The sequence below is a fragment of the Neopelma chrysocephalum genome, unplaced genomic scaffold (genome assembly GCF_003984885.1).
Source record: "Neopelma chrysocephalum unplaced genomic scaffold, ASM398488v2 Primary Assembly neopelma1_24, whole genome shotgun sequence".
NCBI classification, from domain to species: domain Eukaryota; kingdom Metazoa; phylum Chordata; class Aves; order Passeriformes; family Pipridae; genus Neopelma; species Neopelma chrysocephalum.
In genome coordinates, this window is record NW_020897693.1 from 43397535 (window position 1) to 43422102 (window position 24568).

General features: G+C 37.7%; 2 protein-coding genes across 7 annotated transcripts in view; both read left to right on the plus strand.

Moving 5' to 3' along the window:
- The window catches only part of AK7 (adenylate kinase 7), a 29707-nt gene extending 25667 nt beyond the window's left edge, over positions 1-4040 (plus strand). For 2 of the 3 annotated variants that reach the window (XM_027673927.1, XM_027673926.1), the window contains 2 exons: positions 893-1056; positions 2750-4040. In XM_027673927.1, coding sequence (XP_027529728.1) covers positions 893-1056; positions 2750-2807 — 222 coding nt within the window. In that variant the 3' untranslated portion in view covers positions 2808-4040. The remainder of the gene's footprint in view (positions 1-892; positions 1057-2749) is intronic. The other variant, XM_027673928.1, reaches the window with a different exon arrangement.
- Positions 4041-4410: 370 nt separating this feature from the next.
- PAPOLA (poly(A) polymerase alpha) overlaps positions 4411-24568 on the plus strand; it is a 45152-nt gene continuing 24994 nt past the window's right edge. Inside the window, exons 1-9 of one of the 4 annotated variants that reach the window (XM_027673933.1) lie at positions 4411-4739; positions 13393-13563; positions 14502-14568; positions 15882-15963; positions 16430-16539; positions 18937-18990; positions 22374-22485; positions 23747-23836; positions 23931-24069. In XM_027673933.1, coding sequence (XP_027529734.1) covers positions 4732-4739; positions 13393-13563; positions 14502-14568; positions 15882-15963; positions 16430-16539; positions 18937-18990; positions 22374-22485; positions 23747-23836; positions 23931-24069 — 833 coding nt within the window. In that variant the 5' untranslated portion in view covers positions 4411-4731. The remainder of the gene's footprint in view (positions 4740-13392; positions 13564-14501; positions 14569-15881; positions 15964-16429; positions 16540-18936; positions 18991-22373; positions 22486-23746; positions 23837-23930; positions 24070-24568) is intronic. The other 3 variants (XM_027673931.1, XM_027673930.1, XM_027673932.1) reach the window with 3 other exon arrangements.

The following is a 24568-nucleotide window of genomic DNA, read 5'->3' on the forward strand; positions in this document are numbered from 1 at the left end:
ATTCTGTGATTCTGTGATTCTGTGATTAGTGTATCAGTTTTATTTGAACATTGCTTTTGTATTATGCCTTGCGTATAGAAAAGCAGTCTTCAGAGTATCATCTGTTTGCTGTATCGATATACATCAGGCTACTGATGAATAAAATGAGAGAAGAGAGTACAATAAAAATGAGTTGGAATAATATTTGCCTAAAGCTACTACAAATATGCATGCTACTAAGTGCTCTTGAATGGGAGAAAGAAAAATTTGCAGCAGTTTTATTTCCTCACTCCTCCTATTTTTTGAGTGTAATAACTGTATTTGATTTAACCTGAATTTGGGAATAAATTTAGGTGGTGTAAACAAATGTAAATCACAGTGGTTTTAGTCTAACTCTCAAATCCTTCAAAAACATCAATGAAGTAAAAATAAAACAAAACAAAGAAACCAAACACAACACAATTTACCATTTTAATATTTAGAGAACCAGAGCTCTCTTCTGAGTAAAAATACTCTGTTTTCTCTCCAGTTCAAAAAACCCTCAAGAAATTATTTGCATTTGCAATAGTACTATTTTTTGAAGTGCTACTGTGTATTCCAACCATTTTGCTAAATACCACTGGAAGACTTCAGAATAAATCTCCTTTTAGGTGTTAAAGAAGAGAAATAAAATAATTTTACTAAGGAGATTACTTCAGTGGTCATCATGTTCAATTCTTTGTCCTCAGTGTGTCGTGTGCTCTATATTTAATAAACAGTTGATATTTTTTTCCTGTCAAGTTGTGTTTTAAAGTTCTGCCCACAGCTTCTAACACTAATTTTTTTCCTCTAGGCCATAACCATTAGGTAGCCAAGTGCCATTTGGTAAATGTTATAAGCCTTATTATTTATGATTTTTTTTCATTACTTTTAGAATAAACAGCTGGAGGAAGTGAAAAGACAAGAACAAGAGTTATTGGAGGCCCAGTCCATTCCACTACGAAACTATTTAATGAAGAATGTCATGCCAACACTTATGCAAGGGATAAATGAATGCTGTAGGATCAGGCCAGAAGATCCAGTCAATTTTCTGGTAAGGTGATTACCTTTTATTTCTTAAATATGTTTCAATATTCATCTAGACCCAAAGGACTAACATAAGGACTTAAATTCTTTTTCCCCACTGTCATAATAACAAACTAATTAATGACTAGTATCTGCAATTGTGATGAACAGCAATTATAGTGAAAATTAAAATGCAGCAAATACTCTTTGTGGGTTCGGTTGATACTGTGCATGAAGTAAGGGCATAATCCAGTTTAGTGAAACAGAAATAGGGCAAGAATCACTACCAGAATCTGCTTCCCTTTGGTAGGTGCAGTGCACATCTTATGTACCCTGACAATTCTGCTGTGGCATAAAAAGCCTGCAAGTTAAAGAAACTTTTGACACTGGGCTCTCATCTCCATTAGGCTCATTGGCACAAATCAGTTATGATATCTGGTAGCTTGAGCCAAGTACAACAAAAGAAATCCCAGGGCAATTACACCCTTAAAATGTACACTCCCCATCCCTCACAGGACAGTCTGGACCAACAGACATGTAAGAGACTGGGGTCTCATCGTTTTGCTGTTTGCTTACCAGGTAGTTAAGTGATCCCCCTCACACCCAGTTAGGTGGATTTCAGAGGCAGTTTCGGTCTGTTCTGTAGTCCATGCTGTACTATGGTTGTTACAGTTCATATGCCACAATCTATGGGCTGTCCATTCCAGCTATTAATTTTTAAGTAATTTTTAAGCTGCAACTTTGTCTATTCTGGCTATTATTAATGTTCATATTGTTAGCACCAGATTTCACTGTGATCCATCTTTGACTTGCACAACATAACCATATGGTTCAGATAAAGTTCAACTTGTGTGCTAACAATTCTAGTCACTTATGTCTACTTTCAAATGATATAAAATTTTTAACCCTTCAGAAAGGGGGACATGACTCTCCATCCACCCCTCTAGGCACAACCAAACATATTGTTGTAACGATGAATGCAAGCTCTGTGGTAATTCCCTTCACAGTACAGAGATAAATTAATGAGCAAATCCCATAGGACATTCATAGAATAATTCCAATTGCAAATGACCTCAGGAAGTTATCCATTTCAACTTTCTGAAAGCAGGGTCAGCATTGCATTCAAGACAGTAATTCAGGTGCTATAAAGTTATTGCTGTGCCGCTGTTCCCCTGCACATCCTAGCCAAGTTATTAACAAGCTGAAACAGAGCATTTTATTAACCAAGAAAAAGTTTAAGATGAAAGCAACAGTGTTGCAATGCCACTTCAGGCACTAAGGAATGTTTTCTTACTTTAACCATTTTGCAAGCGACAAGTATTTGTAGCTATTAGAGCATGAGATCTTCCCTAATAACTGCCTAGCTTTTAAGGATCAGTATCATCTGCTCCTCTGGGTCCAGAAATCAGGCATTACGGTACTCCCTAGGCTTTCCCATGGAGTGACAAATACTGTTATAAATGGCTCACTTCCTTCTCTTGCCCATGATAGAAACGGGGTGACTGCTACCAAAGGGAGAATGAGGTCAATGGTATTTTGGATAGTATTTGTAGGAAAGAGATTTCTTTGGCATAACTGCCAGAAATTACATTTTAGAGCCATATAATACTTTCTGCAATTTTTTTAAAAGCAATGTTTTCCACTATATCTTTGTTATTTTGCATGCATTTCAAAGTTGGAGATGTAAAAATAATTGTAACTTTGAAACTCTTCTGTTTATATATAGGCAGAATATCTCTTCAAGAACAGTCCTGATATTGACTGGAATAATCGTTAAATCCTAGCAGCGATGAGAATTGTGAAATAAAAATGCAGAAAATTCCTAATATATTTTAGATAAAAATACTTAGTTTCTGAAATTATTTTTGGTTAGGCTTATTATGTAATCTTCCTTTTTATTTCTCATATTTTATTACTATGTTGTATTGGGTTTTCTTTTACGAAAATTTCATTTACTGTACATATTGATTAATCCATTTACACATCTGTATTTCATAGGTCTGTTTGAAAATGTGAACCATAAGAATCTGTTTTCTCTTCAAAACCTTCCTCCTGGATTTATTTTCAGATGTACATTCTGTTTAAGCAATATAGTATTTTCCTAATCCATAGTGAGTGTAAGCAGCCAGCTTGAGAAAAACTATTATTAAAAAAAAAAAAAAAAAGGTGTTTTTACTGAAAATGGAAATAAATAGAAGCAGCAAGTTCTCTTATTTCCCCTCCTGGCTACCAAGAGGCAGAAAGTCATACAATGTAGTCTTCTGATGCTGCACTGAAGACTGACTTGTGAACATTTTCCCAGAGCAGGTATGTCAGAAAACTGTGTTTTACTTTGGTATCCAACATATGGGGCTAGTTGTCATTTAATTATCCTCAGCATTCGATATTACATGTTTTTTAATAGATTCTTGAAGAATATAGACTTTACAGCTTGTGGCTGTCATTCCCAATTTTATTGACTTCATCCAGCTCTTGCAGAAACAGTATCTATGCTGACTGAGCTGAAACTGATAGCACACGTGGTGTCAGAAGGCAAGGACCCTTTGGGAGAAATGGGGAGGAGGAAGAGGAAGAGCTGAAAGAATGGTGATATAGAAACACCTATTTTATCTGTAAATTTTAGTATCAGAATTTTTAGAATGCCCAATGTTCTTGTTCAGATATATTAATATTTTTACACACTATGAGTCTTATTTCATCTGTTTTCACACAGTCACACAGACAAGTCAGTGATGATAGCCAGGAACAGAGTTCAGAACCATCCTGTCCTATTCTAAAGAATCAGATTTTTTGGCAATCTATATATCTTATATACTGTCAGCTCAGGTTACCATTTATCGTGTGAGGCAGTTGAAGATGAAATAATCGGTAGTTTCAGAGAATTTTTTTGTTTGAAAGTCCTATTTTTCAGAGTAAAGATGAAAACCAGGCACTGACAAAATAAAGTAAAACAGGAGGTTTTCTGTAGAGTTATTGTAATGTATTTGCCTCTCTAAAAATAAAGTTTTGAGCTGATCTATAAAGTGTGACTTTTTTTTTTTTTAATTCAATTTCCCGAAATTTTATGCAGGCTGTTACGGGCAGAGGTTTCAAAAAACAGTTACTAGGAAAGGGTCTGTTTGCTTTGTGTAGGGCACGAATAAAATGCACCGGGTGCGGGTGCCCAAAGCCAGGCACCTGGGCCCCTTTGCGGGAGCCCCTTCCCTTCCCGTCCCTCAGGGGCCGCGCTCAGGGACCGCACGGCGCGAGGCCGCCCCGCGGCCGTTGGCGCTTTGTTTTCAAACCGCGGCCGGCGCCGCCGGGACTACATCCCCCAGCGTGCCCCGCGGTGCTGCCCTCCCGCCTGCGCACGCGCGGCCGTGAGAGCGTGCGCGCCGTGCGGGGGTGTCCACGGCGCTGCGTCAGGCCCCCCCCGGGCCGGGACGTTGCTGTGGTAGCGCTCGGGCGCCATGTTAGAAGGCCGGAGGGGAAGAGGCGAGTGAAGCGGCGGCGGCGGCCGGGCCCGGCACAGCCGCTCCCTCCTCTCCCGGGGCCTGGCCCCGGCCCGTGCCATGGTCGCGGCTCCCGCCGCTCCGCGGGACGAGTGACCGGTCCTCAGGCGGCAGCGGTGGGGGAGGACGCAGAGGAAGAGGAGGAGGGAGAAGGGGACGACGCGGCGGCGGTGGTGGCGGCGGCGGCGGAGGAGGAGGAGGAGGGGCTGGAGAGACGATGCCGTTGTAAGTCGGGAGCTCGCGGGGCGCGCTCGGGGCCCGCGCTGTGCCGGCCCGGGCCCTCCCTGCCGGGCTCGGGCCCTTCCCCCCGCGCCGCTTCCGCTGCCGCAGTGTGCGGGCCTGGGGCCGCTGCGGCCGCGCGGAGCGCCGCGGTCTCCCTCTCGCCCCCTCCGGCCCCCCCATGGCCGTGAGCCCCGGAGGACACGCCGATGTGGCTTTTGCGCTGCTGTTGTTGTCGCCTTCGCCGCGACCCCGCAGCGGCGGCGTGTGGGGCCGGGCGGCCGCGTGCGGCGCCCCCGCCCCCCCGCCGGGTCAGGGCGCAAGGAGGGGCGAGACCGCGTGTTCGTCCCTTCCTCGCCCTGCCCGCCGGGGGTGAAGCGCTTTTTCTCCTGAGAGCCCCGGTGAAGCCTCTTCCCCCGCGGCCGCGCGGGCGGTTTTTCCCCGCTCCGGGGGGCAGCAGAGCCCGAGCCGCGGGTTCCAGTGGGCGCCCCAAGCGCATCCCGCTGCCCTTGGAACCCCCCTCTCCTGGCGGGGCCGGGCAGCGCCCCCGGTCGGCAGCGCGGGCAGTGGGACCGTGTGTCCCCCCCCATCCCTGCCGGGAACCCGGGGGCTCGTGCTTTGGACCTGCCGTGCCTTGGCCCTGCCCGCAGTCAAGAATGACCAAGTGTGGCATTATTTATCCCAGTTTGTTCGCAGGTTTCTATCAGTCCCACACCCTGCTTTTTTTTTTTCCTCTTCTTTTTTTTTTTTTTAGCTCGCTGACATTTTGATGACTCCTGTTTGAGACGACAAAACTTTCAACTCCTCACTTCTGTAGTTCATAATCTTAGTATTTTATTACTCTATAAAAATCGAGGAAACCAGTGATGTGTAGGTGGACTTTTAAGAATAAGGCGTGTTTATATGCTAGGTTCGGTTGGTCTGTTTGTTTTTTATTGAAGGAAAAAAAGGGATTATTCACTATTTTTTCCGCTGTTATTACTTGGGTTTATTCACTGTTGTTTTAAATATGTAAACTTTAAGTGAAGGATAGCCATGCTTGCCTGTTGTGGTTGTTTAATTCAGTCTACAATACTGCAAAGTTAGTCATGGGGTGGATAACACAGTAGAAACTTACCCAAAAGAGTTTGTGGCAGGGAAAACACGGTGGGTTAATCCAGGAAGGCAAATGATTATGCCAAATGGGTTCTAATACTTGTATAATGAAGCTGCAACGTCCTTATACCTATCAGTTTTGCACATGTTCATTATGGCAATGAAAACTTACCAGAAATCAGCTTTGAAGTTGGCTAGGCTTTTCAGCCTCAGGAAAATGGGAGGGTGTTTATTCTGCTTGCTTTCATTCTTATTTTGTTGTGACTACATAAATTCCAAATGCTTAGTAACAACATTTAAAAGCTTGGGCTACTTGTGTGAATTGTAGTAATAGCGATCTTCAACATTGAAAAATTTGGACTGACTTGATAATTTTTCCTTACATAGGTGTTTATGATACTTTAACTAGAAACTCTTAAATAACATTACATAGTTATATTTGCACTAATATATTGCTATTTTCAGTATAAACATCACTTGGCAACTTAACTAGTACAGGAGGGTTATTGTAGTTAGAAGTGAAGCTTTCTCAGTTTATGCATTTGTTCAGTCATTTATATGTTTGAAATTATTGACTTTGTATCAGTCAGTCAGGACTTCAAAGTGAGCATTTTAATGCCAATAAATTGAAAGGCTAGTAATGTTGATTCCTCAGTTTATGAAGTGATACCACTGACTTAAGTTTAGAGGGGAAAAAAAAAAGGCATCTTAGGAAGTTCCTTTTCTGTATAAGTCTTTCCAGTTGATGCTTTCATGCTTTTGGGTGATAATCTTTTTGAGTGAGTGTGGAACAACCTTGTGTTACTGCCCAACTTTCAAGATGACCAATGGCCTTTTTTGTTTGTTTTTTTTTTTTTTTTGGCTGACCTTTCAATACGTCTTTTAAACTTCATTTTCAGGGATGGTGTTTGCAATTGACAGGCCTGGACAGAACCAATTTCCCATACAACCAGAGATTGTTCTTATTCTTGACTTGAAAGTCCAGAGTTCCCCAAGGTTACAACAGTATTGATACCGTGTGTATGTGTGCTTATTAGCAGTATGGTACAAAGCTTTAAAACCAAGATCTTTATGTACCTGGCACATCAGTAGTAAGAGAGCAAACTGAGGTTCTGCTGATGCTGATAGTGGGCGTTTGCAGAAACCTTTTAATGTTTAAAAAAATACTAAATTTATCCTAGAAACTTATGTGACTTTTTGTTACAATTGTCATGTGTGAAGAGGTAGCAGCTGCATAAGCAAAAGGTCTTTAACTTTCAGTTGTTAAAAAAAGCTGTTTAGAAACAAAAGGACTACTTCCACTGTCATAAAGATACATTTTAGTCAACAGTTAGGTACTGAATATTCCTGTGTGTTATCTGAAATGTAAGATTCTAGGCAAAAATGAAGCTCACTGAGTTGTTCATATGTTTTGGTCATCAGAAAGATTACTGACTCAGTGGAGCTGCAGCTACATTTGTATGAATGATGATGTAGTCTTCTTATGTAACCTGGGCCTTTCTGACCCTCCAAATAGAGAAAAAGTACCATGAATCTGTTTCTTGGTAAGCTATTGAACTTCTGTGTCTGCTGAAATCATTGCAAAACACTTTTGTTCTGTTTTTTTTCTGTAACAGGAAGTGGCAAACTGCATTGAGTCATGTATCTGAACATTTAAAAGTGCTATAAGCACTCTAAATTTTAAGTATTTTTAGTATTGGTAACTTCTGTATTAGAGTTTTGGAATCTCATCAGTAATTATTTCCTCCAGTCTTTATTGTAGACGGTCGAGCTAATTCTCACTTCTGAATAAGACTCTTTGTATTTTCTTTTACTGAACTTTGCTTTAGACATATACAAAGTCATTTTCTTGACTTCTAATTAGTGACTGTCAACTTGCATGCCAGAAGTACAGCACTATATTTACAATGGTTTGTACTGGTTGGGAGTGGATAGTGTGTTTCTGAACAGAGAGCTCAGATTTTCATAGGCTGTTAGGAAAGGAATTAAATTGTTGTTAACATTGCAAAACATAGGACTAACTTTGGAAGAATAGTTGCCTTAATATAAAGTGATAGCTTTCTTAATAGAGAAGCAATAAATATAAAAATCTGTACTGAGGATTAATTTGTTAAATGCAGAACAGAAGAACTAGGTGGCAAGGATGTGTGGTTTTGCAATAGCTTTCAGTCTTCTAAAAAAAGACTGAGTTTATACCTGTTAATATAGAGGTACTGCACAGAACTTGGAACCCCAGTTATTTTGGGCAGAGCAGATTTCACCACTGAGACAAATTAATCTCTTGTGGTGAAACGCTTTGTGGGATTCCTAGTTCTTGGTTTTATACTTCTTGTTATCAATTTCTTAAGCTGCTGCCTTTTGAGTTTTTTGTCCCCAGAATAGGAAGAAAAATAATTTTGGTTCAAGTGCTGCCTGTATAGTTCAGTAGCACTTTCTTTTCTTTAAACTTGAGAAACTTCTCTTGTAATTGGCATTCATAAGAATGTTGTGGATGAGTTTGTGTTTAGACATGCTGCCTTCACTATTCTCTGCAAACAGAAGAGTCAGGGAGCTCAGGAGAGAGTCCAAGGTTAGCAGAATGTGTATGAATGATCTTCCTTTTGCCATAGGTGAGTGTCTTGTGTAGATTAGTTGCCTGTTGTTGCTCCGGTACCTGTGTTCAAATCAGTTTTGTGTGTCTTGAACATCTCATACTGACAGTTGAAAACTTAATTCATGGTCTAAATGTTCCAGTGGCTTTCTGCTGGATATTAAAACTTTAGTTCGGGAAGGACAGCTGGATTGCCTTAACCACTTAAAACGTATATTCCCCAGTACCTGATTTGCACAGACTTCCCTAAGGTTTCCTGCCTAGATTTTTGAAACTCTGGGTAGAGTGATGGTGTTAACATGAAACTAGAAATTTCAGTTTGAAATTGCCACTCAGTTGCTGTTGGAGGAAACTTTAAAAGAAGCAAACAAAACCCTTTAACAGACTTTATCTGAAATTGGACACAGTGGAGCTTGAGCTCTGTGAATTTAGCTCCAGCTGATTAACCAGATGGTGTGATGACCAGTATTGGTTTGGGAATCTGACTTTGGTGTCTTACATCAGTAAATAAGAAGGAATAAATTTTACTGAGGTAATCAGTAGAGGCAAATAAAGAAGCGAGGATAGTCATTGAGATTCCTTAAGTTGTGTATTTTGTTTTAGTATCTGAACAAGTTTGAAAATTCAGTGGGATTTAAACTGTTACAATTTGTTCAGCATTATGCCATGTGTTTTTAAGATTTCTGTTGTTTGTGTTGTCTTTTATTTTTGGGAAGTATCCCAAATTTCAGGAGCATGATGTTTAGATAGCGTGGTGGTGATTGCAGCTGTATTTTGCTTGTGATAAGAAACGTGAAATCTTAACTCAAATAACATGATAAAAATGTTACTATTAGAACTGAGGTAGAATACTGGGAGTGAAGAGGAACAAGGGCTTAGAAAGACAGAGATTTTCATGTGGGGTAGGAGTTGGGTTAAATACAAAGCATTCTTGACAAAGAAGTTCGTGACAGGATTGTAGTTTCTTCTGAGAATGGAGCAAGGTTCCAGTGTTGTAAAAGAAAGCAGTAGTACAGAACTTAGAATTTGTATCCAACTCTTAGCTATGTATAGGACAGTGTTACATAGATATACCTGTATTTGCTCTGTGTTCTGTTTATGTGTGTGTTCAGGCTATAACCTGATCTTTAGAAGATGCATTGTAAACTCTCCCTCTACCTTAGAAAAATGTGCGCTCACTTTCACTTAAAGGAATTTAAAGGTGTATGCTCTCAAAACTATAAAGCCTCTTACAAGCTTTATTTGTGTTTTTTTCCTTCCACTTTTTCACTCTTTTTGAAATGGGTTTTAGCAGTTTAGTATCACCAGGGTCTGCTCTTTTTAATTTGGTAGTTATTGACAACAATATAAGAAGGTATGGCCTACCAAAACTTTGCGTTGTGAAGAAAAAGTTGTTCAGCTGTACTGCTGTCAGCTTAGCACAAACTAGAGCTTTGTGTCTGTTTGTGTTTTTATATGGGGGGAAAGTACAAGTGCATTTCTTAGAGATGAGATTAATTAATATTTGAAATGAAATCCGGGTCATAACACTTTAGAATTACTCTACTGTAGCTGCTGCCCAAGTTACAGATGGTTTAAACTGTCAGTATATGTTCTTCAAAAATCCAGGTTAAACCAGAGCTACAACAATGTGGTTGACCAGAAACAAATAAACCAAAAAGCCCCAAACTGTGTCTCTTAATTTTCTTTGTGATCTTAAAAGAAAAGATTGGGGATTTTTTTTTTGTTTGGGTTTTCTGTTGCTGTTTTATTTTGTTTTTTAGAAACAGAAACAAGCCCTAAACATGCTTTTTCAGGTTTTCAGTTGTGTGAGACCTTGATGTGTCTGCCAAATCTGCTTCTGCTGTTGTCAAGATTCAGTAGCTGGAATAGGATTTCCAATTGCTGTTTAATACTTTGTTTTTCATTAATGCTTAACTTCAGTGACTAGCAGATGTGACACACCATCAAGGTATTGACCCCTCAACAAGGCCTTAATATCTCTGATCCTCTTGGACACAAGGTTAGCTCTGATACTTCCCTGTCTTTTCACCTTTCTTGATTTGAATAAATTCAGTAGTTTAAGCTCTTCTCTGGACATGTCATAGGTTAAAACTACAATGTCCATAAGTCTTAGCAAGAGGGAAGATATTGAAATATGAGTATGATCTTCATGGTTTTAGGAAAAAGTAGAAGATGAGTCTAGAAGTGTTGATCATTAACATTTTCTGGCTAAAATGTAACATGTAAATACAGCATTAAAGTTGGAATGATGGGCACTTAGAAGTTTATTTCTCAGAGGTAATTTACTTTTACTTTAAAAAGCAGCTAGCCGATGTTTTACTTGAAGTTTCTTGATTTTGTGGGAGGTAGGGGGCAGGGAGAGGATAAACCTTTTACTTTTTCGTTTATAGTAACTTTCATGACTTGCTGTCTTTTTAACAGATAAGCATGGATTACCTAGCACAGTTACTTTATTTGATCCTTAATTGACTTTTAACAAACTCTTGCCATACCATTTTTTCTGTCATTTTCCAAAGGACCTTTTCTGATATCCTTTGGTGTTCTACAGAAACCTTAGACTAGACTTAACTTCAGCAGGTATAAACAATTGAACTTGAATTTAAGTGTTTTTATCTGGAAATAACCTGTATTCTCTTCAGTATTAATATGTGTTAAAATGTAAGCTTCATCAGGCCCCCTGCGGCAGTAAAACCTTGAAGGTAGCTGTGCCGAGAAGCGTTACATACTATCCCAGAGAAAATGTTCTTACTAACTCAAACACAGGTGAAACACTTGTTTTAGGAAGTTCCTGGGCTGTTGACAACAACCTTATTCCATTGTTATAAAAGTAAATGTAAGAACTGTAGCTGTTTTTATATTACAATTCCCAAAGATGTATATCTGGTGATTGATTTAATTGGTTATTTAAAGCTGTTGTTTAGTGAACAAAGTTTGTCTGTGCCTTTGGCCAGCTCTGGTGGTCCTGTAGGAGTTTAAGTCATGGCAGTTTGGTGTTTTGCAAAGGCAGAGCTGCACCTTGCACTTCCAGGGTTCTGTGTACACCAGATCAGGGAAGAGATCTGTTGTTTGGTTGGCTTTTAGGTACTGTAATTTTATAGGCAAGGTAAAAGATTATTTTTAAATTATTAGTTCTTGAATTGGTGAATTATGGCCCTTACAAGCAGGTGGAAGACAGAGGCCATTGTCAGCATTGCGGACTTCAGGAGTCAGCTTCATAGAATGTGATTTTGACTGACACTGAGTCTTTTTTGAAACCTAGTAACAGGGTCTGCCAGACTGTGTTTTACCAGTCTTTACAAGTTTAATATCTGTTGAATTGGATACAGTTTCTTGCTATGAATGTGTAAAAATTGCAGTCAGACCATCAGGAAATTGTTACACAAAGCTAAAATACTGATTGCTTTATATCAGTGCTTTAAAAACCTGTAAAAGTAAGCTGAAAAATCTTAAAAGCAAATTTATTTTTTTGTATTAGCAGTTGGCAAAAGGGGAGAAGTTGTAGTTCAAATGTAACTGCTTGCTTTGTGGTATAAGTAAAAATATTCAAGATACCCAAAGGATGTTTATATACTGAGACCTTTTGTTTTCTGACTGCTTTTTTTAGAGGCAGCTAAGTGGCTGAAGCTACTATTTGTGTTGACATTCCTAAAATTTTTTTAAGAGAAAAAAATGTTTTAGTGGCTTCCTTTGTCCTTAATTTGAATTACTGTTTTATATAATTAATCTGAACAGCTTTTTTAAAAAATGTTTTCATTGATAACTTAAGTCATAAGGTCTGTATGATTTGTTCAGCTGCTATCAAATTCCTCATTAGGTGATTAAAAGCTCATAGCTGAAGGAAGCAATATCAAATAATGTTCCCAGGCATTGCCTCACTCCCTATGATTACTTGTTTTTTGTTTTTTTTTTAATGTACACTTTTTAAGCATATTTTTCCTCATGTGCTGTGGTTTTTTTGCTAATGAGCAAAGAGGCAGATGTGCTAGAACTTGCTTTGTGAGAAACTTGCATTGCAACTGAACTCTTGATTGCAAACAAACTATAGTACTTAGATTCATTTTAGAGTGAGTTTAAGTTATGGCAATGTTTTGTTGATTCCCATCAATCTTAAGTCTAGGTGTTTTTTTTAAATACTTAGTCTTTATGGAAATGTGGAATGAAATCCTGAGGAGATGATGGTGACAAATTGTCAAAGTAAAAGTGAAGTTGTACTGTAGTTTTTCCATATGTAATACATAGTTAGCCTGATAAAAATATTTCTCGTTATGTATGAAAGAAATCTTATATAATATTTGTAAACACAAAGGACTGATATTACAGCAATATGCAGAGGCATTTTATGCCTCCCAAGAGTGGGACTTTCACTTACTCTGTCAGCTTGACTTTTTGACATGAAGGGTTCTCTTTGCTTCAGACTTAATGAAAGTTGAAGAAGCCTAAACTGATGATAAGCTTTTGCCCAAGTAGAATGAAAAAAAAATCCAGGGAAAAAAAGTTAATACATAATGTGAATTAAAAAAATAGCCTTCACGCAGCCCTCCGTGAAGCAAGGCTATATGTAATATTGCCAACACAGGTCGAGCTGACCTGGTTTGTCCAACTGACCAAGTTATGGTAGCCAGCAGAGAAGTCAGCTTAAAACCAATGTATGATGCTGATGGGCTCAAAATATACTAAAGCCTCCTTACTTAGGTGAATGTTTTGAGAGTGTGAAGTCAGCTGATGTAAAAGAAAATGACTCATAGCAACTTGTAACACTGCAATCAGTATTAAGAGTTGGAGAAAGGTAATTCTGTTGGTGTCCTTAATAGCACAGATTTAACACAGATTGATTTAGTATGTAAATGTTAACACCAGGCTTAACTTTTTATTTTCTTAGTATCTCTCTTGTCTGTTACTCTGATGAGAAAAAATAGATTAATTGTTTTTTGTTTGTTTCTGTCAGTAACTTTATTTAATTGCCTTTATTAGTCCCGTTACAACCCAGGGATCACAAACACAGCAACTACAGAAGCATTATGGCATTACCTCACCTATCAGTTTAGCTGCCCCCAAGGAGTTTGACTGCATGCTTACCCAGAAATTAATTGAAACCCTAAAACCTTATGGCGTATTTGAAGAGGAAGAAGAGCTGCAACGCAGGTGAGTAAACACTCTTAATGTTTTTTCCCTATCTTGAGGTACATGTGGTTGACTACTGAACCCCAAGTGTGTTTGGGTTCTTTCAAATGCTTTCTTGAAAGCCTAGTGAAATTGTAAGCTCTTTTTCTCACCTTAAGAGGAATACCTCAAAACACAGAAGAGAATTAAATTGACTGTTAAATCTTAGAGGCTGGCTTGCATGTTTCCCCCATCATCGCTGTTTTGTTGGCCTTATAGTTATTAAGTAGGGGACCCCTGGTGGCCTAGTGGTTAGCGTGCAGGACTCTCACCTCTGCGACCCAGGTTCGAATCCAGCCAGTCCCCCGGGCAGATGGAGTCCGTTAGGCCTGTAAGGCCATCCATCTATGAGAAGGTCACTCTAAACAAACCTACGTCCTGAGGACCTCACTGCCATTGTCCAAGCGCGCTTGGCCCCGGCAGATGAACCTTAGGATTAAAGGGTGGGCTCAGTTCAGCGCAGGCTGTGTCTCACCTAAAAAATCCATTGCGCAGGCTGGAAAGGTAAAAGACCTTTCCCAAAAACCTTCGTTCGCGAAGACTGGCCATTATAGTTATTAAGTGTTCTAGAGTTGTTTTTTTTTCCTTGCAGTACTGCTTCTCACTCTTCTTTTAGATGTATGTCTTATATGAATTAAAGTTTTATTTTGAAAATGAGTAGAATTCGTATATCTAAAATGTGTGTATGCCTTGCATGCTTGCATTTTTTTTGACCTTAAATCACTTGAATACTTTTAAGGGGGGGTAATATAATGGGAATGTTCTAAAAGGGACTTTGTTTCTACATATATATAAAAAGATCTGTAATTAGATTGGCAATGTTATTGCAGTTGATTTACTATGTAAAGATGATCAAGGTCTTAAAGTACTACTAGTTTGATCTAAGTTCATGACCTGTGATTCTGCTGTTTTATCAATAGGATTCTGATTTTGGGAAAATTAAATAACTTGGTAAAAGAATGGATACGGGAAATCAGTGAAAGCAAGGTATGGATGTATTTTACATGGAATTGCTCGTATTGTGATTCTAAGACTGCTCTAGGAAGATAATTCTAAAATATGTTCCGAGTCTAAATGGGTGAACCTTAGATTTGGGGTTGAAAACAAATACCATCTTTGTGTAGATTCTTTTGTTACCAGGCAGCATCGTCCCTTAAAAGTATAACCTTGTCAAAGGAAGAAACTGATAGATGTAACTTGACTTTCTGTCAAAATTCATGCATATAGTACTGTATTAATTATATGCTTAGATTGTTTGGCTTTGTGAGACAGTACTAGATCTTAAAATGTACTTCTTGCATCTTTATGGTCTGTGGTCGTTTTCTTTAATGTGAATCCTCTAATGTTACTTCTGTAGACTGATAATGCTGTTAGTATTTTTGCCAGGTTATAGTAACCCCTACCCCCACACACATTTTTTTTTTAATGATTATAGGCTTGCAAAAAAGTGGCTTTTTTTTTTAGGAATAAAAGCCTAAATTTTTAAGCAATTTTGCTCTGAGTATACTTGAGATTTTATTTATTCTGTACACTTCTGAACAAGATTAGAGGTAGGAACAGACCTGCTATATTAGTTTTGATCCTTGAAAACAAAATAGTGACTTACATCATGACTGGTATAAGATTGGAAGTTACTTAATTTAATCAATATACATTGCAAAATACAGTTTTTGATTTATTTTATCTTCCACTGTGTAGCCATTCATGTAGGGTCGCAGACTGTAGCATTGTATCCTGTTATGAAAGGATAACTCTCTTTGCCCACAGTACTGTGGATTCAACAGGTTTTTATAGATGATACAAATCTAGCAACTTTAATAGATGTAGCGGAACAATCTGAACATAAAATAAATATCTCTCCCAAACACAAATTTTTATTTAAAGGCTATATATGGTATGGGTGTCTCTGGAAGTAACTTAATAAACACTGATATTATACATAGTATTTTTGTGTTGCTCTGAATTGGAATCCATCATCAATTTCTGAGTCAATCTAAAATGCCTGAGTGAAGCAAAATGTGTTTGACCTCTGTAATGTTATAAAGCTGTTGCACCTGAAGTGTAGAATTAGTAGAACAATTACGAGGTTTAAGGCAGTAATGTGTAACGTAGTTGAGATGCTACAGGTAGTTCCCAAATGGCAAATGTACCTCAGTCCTTTCTGTAAATACTGAAGTTATTATTTCAGTGGTAAAACAGCATAAATTCTGTGGAATATTTTTCCTCTTGTTTTAAAATAAATTGTGTGTGTTGTTACAACTTGTTAAAGTAAAATAACCAATTTTATTTGCTCTATTTAGAATCTTCCACAGTCTGTAATAGAAAATGTTGGAGGAAAAATTTTTACATTTGGATCCTACAGATTAGGGGTTCATACAAAAGGTAACATTTACTTTTATGATAAAAATCTGTGTGTTTAAGCTAATGACTGATCTTGCTGTCTTTTGAGGTGGTGTTAGATTTCTTCATTTTTTCGTCAACCATATGGTCTTCATTATAAATAAAAGAAATATATTCCTATATTATGTTTTTATCATGGATTGAGAAACAGACAAAAAATTTGGAAATTATTTGAAAATAGAGGAAGTTGTATACTTAGATTCTTATGTTTTGTTCTTTGAAAATTACTACAAATGTTCCACAATTGAAAAGAGTGTATGTATGTGTTCAGTATGTTTAATGGCCGTAAACTTTTTTCGTTTGACTTAGCATTTCCAAAGAAAAAACATTCCACATGATAAGAAAGGAAATATTCTTGTTTAATTTAAAGAAAAAATAATTGTCTATTGGTGACATTCCATGCATGTGAAGTGTTGAGTAGTTTACTTCTGCTAATTAACAATTTCAGGTGCTGATATTGATGCCCTCTGTGTTGCACCAAGACATGTTGAAAGAAGTGATTTTTTCACATCGTTTTATGAAAAACTAAAACAACAAGAAGAAGTGAAAGATCTGAGGGTATGTGAAATGTCTGGTACAGCTCACTCACCTGAGGATTTGCAAAAGTCAATAGTGGTGCATTAAATAACTATAACTTAAGTATTAAGACTTGCAATGGATTTTAGTGGATTTTTACTTCACCTGCAGCAAAGCCTATCACCAGAGTTGAAACAGAGATTCTTCCAAATTTTCTCTGCTCCCACTTAATAGTGACACTCATTTAAAAATCTGGATGGCAGGACCATTTCCTAGTATGTGTGTTGATATGGCAAAATTTCTGCTTACTCTCTAGCAGCAGGGGACCCCTGGTGGCCTAGTGGTTAGCATGCGGCACTCTCACTGCTGCGACCCAGGTTCGATTCCTGGTCCCCCGGGCAGATGGAGCTCGTTAGCCCTGTGAGGCCATCCATCTATGAGAACGTCACTCTAAACAAACCTACGTCCTGAGGACCTCACTGCCATTGTCCAAGCTTGCTTGGCCCCGGCAGATGAACCTTAGGATTAAAGGGTGGGCTCAGTTCAGCGCAGGCTGTGTCTCACCTAAAAAATCCATTGCGCAGGCTGGAAAGGTAAAAGACCTTTCCCAAAAATCTTCGTTCGCGAAGACTGGCCATACTATACTCTAGCAGCAGGCATGTACCAATGTAAGTGTGAGACTGAAAAGGATCAGGACCAAACTTGTGTGTGTTTAATGAGGATTTTATGCTACTTTCTTATAATTTTGTGCTCATATAACCAGTTACAATGGTTGATCTTAACTAAACCTTTTATATTGGCTCTGCATTTGAAAAGGCAAGTTGTATTTTTAGTGTGTCTCGTTATTAGATGCTTGTGCAAGATTTTTAGTGTGTAAAAATGAAGATTTCCTTTGTAGTAGTGGAAGACAGTAGCATATGCAGTATTTTGTTTCTGTTATATCTAAATGACAAGCCTTGCTAGGCCAACTGGTGGAAGCTTTAATCGTCTCAATATTGGCTCAGAGTAAATTTTTGGTGCTGCAATTCTTTTTTTATAGATGAAGATAGTTGCTGGCAAGTCTTTGTTTTTAGTCCTGCTCTCATAAAATAAATGGAACTGTGTCTGCAACATTCTTCCACTCTATGCATCATGTAGTTGGTAACTACCAGGGTAGTGCAAACACTGCTGGTAATACTATATGCAGTGAAACAACTGTTTTGAATGCTTTATTATCTGAACACTTCTAGTAATCTTTAAATCCACATGCTATAATTGAGAGGATTCAGATTTTCAGATTTCCATTCAACTTTGGTGTAAACTCTTAACTCCAGGTAATGTAGTTGATTTGGCAGCAAGGTATGTATGCTGTTCAGTGTAGCTCTGCAGTGATGCAAATAACTTTTAGGTCAGGGAGTCAACACTTTTAAATCATTCAGGCTAGTTCTAAGAAAGTTTGTACGTTTCCATCTTTTGGGGAACATAGACTTTCTTAATGGTTGCTCTAGTGAGTGAGTGTGAGAGACTTGTGAACTTTGATGTTTTGCTTAGGATTCATCCTGCCAACTAGTAATTAATGTAACCGTAAGTAAGCATTGTCTCCTCCTCTTGTTAAGAACTGAAACACTCTTGGAACAGTTTATACTAGTTCATAGTATTTCTTATGCAGGGCTAGGCAGTATTCTTTGCTTTTACAAAACCAGTGTACTACAGATGTGCGTTTAGTTTGGATGCTCAGTTCAGGAAAATGGTATTCAGAGCTGATGGCAGAGTAAATGTGAAGTCTTAGAGTTTCATCATGGATACTGTTTGTAAAAGTACCTTTTTATTGACCACATTTAGAAAAGATGCTCAAGCTCTGGAGACTGGTGACTTGCAACTGGTTTAGGTGAATCACAGAATATTCTGAGTTGGAAGGGACCCACAAGGGTCATCGAGTCCAACTCTTCAGCAAATGGCCCATACAGGGATTCAACACACGACCTTGGTGTTATTAGCACCATGCTCTACCATCTGAGCTAATCTCAAGTCAGACTCCATGGTTACACAGTTGTCTTCTCATTTCTCATAAAATACTGCCTGTAGAAACAGAAATAAGAGGCCTTTTAGACTAAGAATCCCCATAGCTTGGCCTTGGAATACTTAGAGATACTTGTGAGGAGTAAAAGATGCTTGATCATGTCCTATATGTAGGGAGAGAGAGGGTTGGACCCTGGGGTAACATCAGCAGAGCTGGTTGGTACAAGTTTGGATTATAATTTTTACAGCTGCAGCATGTAGTAGGTTAGTGCTTACTGCATAAATCCTCAAAAGTGGAGAAAGACATTGATGACAAAAATCAAACTGAAAACAGAAAAGAATTTATATAAGTAGCATTTTGTTATAATTGTTTAGACCTGGTAGCTATTGTTTGTAAATGTTCTCTATGCTTAAAATAAAATACAACTTTTTTTCCCCCAGGCTGTTGAAGAAGCTTTTGTCCCAGTTATTAAACTTTGTTTTGATGGAATAGAGGTAAAGATCGTATTTTAATTTGTTTTGGTAGAACATGGTTAAAACAATGTTTGAGATCTTTATAACTCATTTATTAATATGAGTGCTATTTAAGTGACTCTTAAGTTCATAACCAAGTCCTTGATATCGGTCCTCAGTTGTGTGGAGATTTAAGACTGGAAGAATTTTTTCTTGATGGACTTAAAGCTGTATGCAGAATATCTCCTTGTACTTTTTTTGGCACTGCTACCCACTTGTACTGACTAGTTTACTGACTTGTAGAGAACCAATATTGGCATTATTTAGAGGTAACATTGAATAGAAATTATATTCATAGTATGGCCTCAATAGTTTTTTGACTGCTAATGGTTAACTGTCCAAGCATGAAAGATATGTTTCAGTATCTTACATTATAGGAAGTTGTGGTCTTTAATTAGTTCTCAAAAATGTACTATTGAAGGCAAGCTGAGTATCCCCTTTGTCCTGGTCTCTTCACATGTCTGTAAACACATGACCAAAACAATGGTTTTGGTGCCTGTAAGCCTGCGCTGAACTTGCTTAACTTAATTTTTTTTCTAAGAAAACAGGAATAATGTTCTGGTAATGGTTCTCACACTTATATAGTCAACATGTCATCTTTTTTGGGGACAAGACAAAACCACATGGACTATTTATACAGTTCATCAGACTTGTAGTTGGATTACATCAACCAGTAGCTGGTGGGTGTAAGAGGGATACTTTACAGTGGGGAAAGAATTCCCATGCTAATCTTATAGCAAATGATATGGGATAGTATTGTATGCAAGATGGGATAGTTCCTTCTCTCCCACTCTGAGTTAAATTTCTGCCTTGCAGTTATAATGGTCGTAGTTAGGGTACTGGCAGTTTTTGTGTGTTGTGAAGATGAACCTTTGCCCTCATTAATCCAACTTGTCTTTTCATCAACATTTGTGTTAGTTGACACTTAGGCAGAGAGGTGTATTCTCCCAGTGAGAGCGATGTGCAGAGAAATGTGATACTGTGCAGTAACCTAGCCTGTGATTCTGCATCTGAGTCAACCATTTTATTACTGTCCATCTACAGTTGAGTATTAGAAACATTTTTCTGGAGAATCTGTTTTCTATTTACATAGCTGATGTATTCATTCTAAATGTCAAAACTTGCTGTAACTGTCCTGGTAAGTTTGGTTTTTTTGTTGTATCCTTGTTTTTTTTCCCCCAGTTATTTGCATTCAAGCCAGTGTTGTGTCTCCTATTGAAAAAATGAATTTCAAAGTACAAGCCTAAATAGGGGAAAAAAGGGACTGTTTACTCTAAAAGAAGTATCTTGCTCCAGTATGGTAATTTATGATGGGCTTAGGTTTATGACTGAGACTTAACTCGTGTTGCTGACAGTGCATGAGAGTTCTCTGGTCTTGAACGCTATCTTATGGCAAGCACACTCTTTGTATATTCAAGTGTTGGGCTACAATTTCTGATGATTGTGATGATCAGTTTTGTCAGTATCAAAAGATTTTAATTTAATTTTCCTTTTGCGAATCCAGACAAAACATATCAGGAGTTAGAACTGAGGAAAAGGAGTTTAGTTTCGTGGTGATCTTTTCAGTAAAACTTCAGAAGTTTTTTACAATACCAGTTTTTACATATGGATTTTATGTTCTTGCTTAAAATAAACAACAACCTTCTTGATTTTTTTGTTCTTCATGTACAATACTGATTGCTTCCCCCTCGTCCCCCCAGCTACATAGGACAGACTATTAATTTCTTTATTTGAAAAATCCTTTTATTGTTAATGAGCTTTGAATCTTTAGTGCTAGACCTTCTAGAGATCAGAACAGAACTTCAAGCTGAAGTTAATTTTGAACTTGTTTTACATTGATAAGTAGTACTTTTGACTTAAGTAGGAACTTCTGCTTGCAATGCAGATTGTTGATAAGGCCAGCTATAAAGGACTTCGAAATAAGAAATGCATTGAATACTTTAGATATTACTTTTCTGTGAAGTGCTTCATAGTTTATAACACAGATGCAAAGTTTTAAGTACCTACAAAAAGGTCTTTAAAGTATTTTCAGCTTCATTTTATCTGAAATAATTTTAATGTAACTAAATTTTAATGTAACTAAACCAGTTTTGTTCTTGATGCAATTCATTGCATCATTGCAGTTCATTGTCTTGTAGGTCAAGTGATACCAGTTTATGTTTAAAAGCCTCATCTGGTGAAGTGCCCTTGTTGTCTACCAGACAGGCTGCTGATATATACTTTGTATTATCATCAACTGACTGATAAAAAGGCAAACTGACTTCTCCACTCTGTGCAGTGTCCTTGTGTATGGAGCAGTATAAAACTCTAGCTCAGTGCTGAATAGTATTTCAGATGTTCTTGGCCTAGAAAAGCTGTTATGGTGAAAAGTATTTTAGAAGTAATAGCGAAGAAATTGTACATAATTTCAAAATGTATACACTTGCTCAGCACCTTGCTGGATTTTCAGACCTTTGTTTTCTGTAATCAGATATGTAGACTCCTCATAGATACTGGTCCTGTATAGAGGCAACTAGTTATGTGTGTACTTTTTTACAGGGCTAGATGGGAAAGGTCTTCTACTTTTTCTGTAATTCAGTGGTAATTTTCATAGAATCATAGAATGTGCTGAGTTGCAAGGGACTCACAAGGATCATTGAGTCCAGCTCCTGGCCCTGCACAGAACACCCCAAGAATCCCACCATGTGCCTGAGAATGTTGTCCAAATGCTTCTTGAACTCTGTCAGGCTTGGGGCTGTGATCACTTCCCTGGGGGCATCTGTTCCAGTGCCCAGCCATCGTCTGGGTGAAGAACCTTTTCCTGATATCCAGCTTAAATCTCTCATGACTCAGCTTCATGCCATTTCCTTAGGTCCTGTCACTGGTCTCAAGAGTGAAGAGATCTGTATCCACCCCTCCACTTCCCCTCATGAGGATGTTGAAGTCTGCAGTGAGGTCTCCCCTCAGTCTTCTCTAGAATTCTTCTCTGGAATATTTGAGAATATTTAGGTTAAAACTAGGGTTATGTTTTCATGGCGTAGTCTGATGTGATAGAATTTTATATTCCGGACCTAGAAGTGGTGCTTGTCCCCAAAGGATTTTTATTTACATAAAAACAGTCAATAGAGTTTTTGTTTGTCCTGGTTCTACATAAATCTTAATGTGTATTTTATCCTCTTGGAAAAGGAGCCAAAAGATAGATGAAGCATCTGAAAGTGTTTCTTTTAATGTCTGTGAAGGATGTTAGCATGTATTATTTAAAGGGATTCTTTGTACTGGGAAGACTACTGTTGTTATTAGTAAACTTGATGAAAATGAGTTATAGAAGTAATTCTACAGAATGAAGAACAGTTTTCTAATGTCTTATCTCTTTTGGTTTTTTTAAGATTGATATTTTGTTTGCAAGATTAGCACTGCAAACTATTCCTGAAGACTTAGACCTACGAGACGACAGCCTACTTAAAAATTTAGACATTAGATGCATACGAAGTCTTAATGGTATGTATGTATGGTTTTGTGTATCAACTTCTTGTCTAATCTTAAAATAAGGATCCTAAGTTCTTTGATACAGTAGTTATGGACTTGACTGAAAATACAGCAGCTTCATATCTAGAAATAAAATTGTAGACAGTTTTATGTATCTTTTTGGAGAGAAGGGTTGTTTCTTGTTGGCCAGACTGTTTATAATTTTTTAATTTTATTTGGTTATTAAATGGTTCTAGAAATTAATGGGAGTTGCAAGACTTTTGTATGGAGCACTACCTATTTCTGTAAATAAAGATGTGTTTAGTTTTTAATTTGTATGTGTTTTATTGTGCATAAACATACATGAAATGTCTTCAGATTGGACATATCAAAATCCTTGTCAGTTTGAAGTCAGGTCTTTAGTAGCTTACTAATTTGGGTAACCTTAACTTCTCTATAGTACTGTAGCTTAAAAAATGGTAATTTACATACAGGATAGTAGGGACTTCAGCTTGGATGCAGCTTGGTAGGGAAGAGGAGCATGTGATGTCACTGATTTCTGTTATGAGCTAAAAACTTGATGATTTGAGATTATCACAGCTGCTTATACAGTTCTGTGACATTCATATCTGTGCAGTCTCTAGACTTCATACTTGCCTTTTACTTGCTTTGAAAAGAACCCTTAGTCTTAGATAACACTATTTTCTTACAAACAGTTCTCTGCAACTACTTAGTAACAATGAAGAACTATTCCTGATTAAAAAAAGAAAAAAAAAGTCAAGCAGTTAAGATTGCTGTCTGTAATGTGATTCTTAAGTCTGAAAATATCTCATAGTAGCGACACAAGTTGTATGTTTAAAAACTGTTCTTTTTAGCCGGTTCTTATAAATTCAAAGCTTTGACCTATGATTAGCAGGTTTTCTGTAGGTTCATGAAGACTCATACCTTTTTTAATTTGCCCATGCATTCTATGATAAACTGCATGTATTCACATAGCAGCAGAACTTGTTTGTTTCTTCAACAGCTTGTACAGTTCATCAGTAACAGAAAATCAAGTAGCAGTCCAAAACTGTAGTTACGCACACACGAATTGTCTACCTGAGTGCTGCTGTAAAAATGAAAAAAAGTCAAATGAAAATATGTTAAGCTTTCTAATTCAAAACAAAAGTGATCAGAATATGAAATGAGTTTCCAGCATGCTGATCTAAAAAGTTTGATAGCTTTGGAGATGAAGGAGGATAAGCAAGCAAAAAACTTTGGAGGCAGCAATCATAATGGATTCTTTCTTTTGCAGGTTGCCGGGTAACCGATGAAATTCTGCATCTAGTACCAAACATTGACAACTTCAGGTTAACACTGAGAGCTATCAAACTGTGGGCAAAACGTAAGCAGTTTTATTACAAAATTTGTGAAGTTTTCATTACCTCTTATTGGTTACTGATGTCTCTCTTTTTATCTCTTTCCTTCTCAATCCACAGGCCACAACATCTATTCCAATATACTAGGTTTCCTTGGCGGTGTTTCCTGGGCTATGCTAGTAGCAAGAACTTGCCAGCTTTATCCAAATGCAATAGCATCAACTCTTGTACATAAATTTTTCTTGGTATTTTCTAAATGGTATGTTTTTTTTTGTTTTGTTTTAATTTAGATTAAACTAAAATAAAATTGTTTGTAGACACTAAATTTTAGTCCTGTTTTTATGGTACTATTTTTAGCTGTTACCAGGTTAAGACCGTAGTTAGAAGCATTGTTCTTGCCACCAGAAAGGTGTTCACTTGAGATTTGCAATAAGTCATCCAACATATCTTGTTCTTAAAGTACCCAAACCGAAACCACCCAGTTCCTAATTAAAATTTTCTCATGTATTTGTTATAACTCAACTTTAACCTTCAGGTAAAATACTTAATATAGTTCAAAATAATAGCAGACACCTCAAAATTTAAAGTTTCTTAACATTTGGGTACTGGGTTAATTGATAAAGGATGTATGCCAGTATCTGGTTTAGGCACATAGCTCAAATGCGGTTTAGCAGGAGCAGTGGCAAATATGTAGTTTTTAATCTTGTTAGTGTGGAGTGGCGGGTGTTTCAGGATTACATACAATTTCATACTCTTGA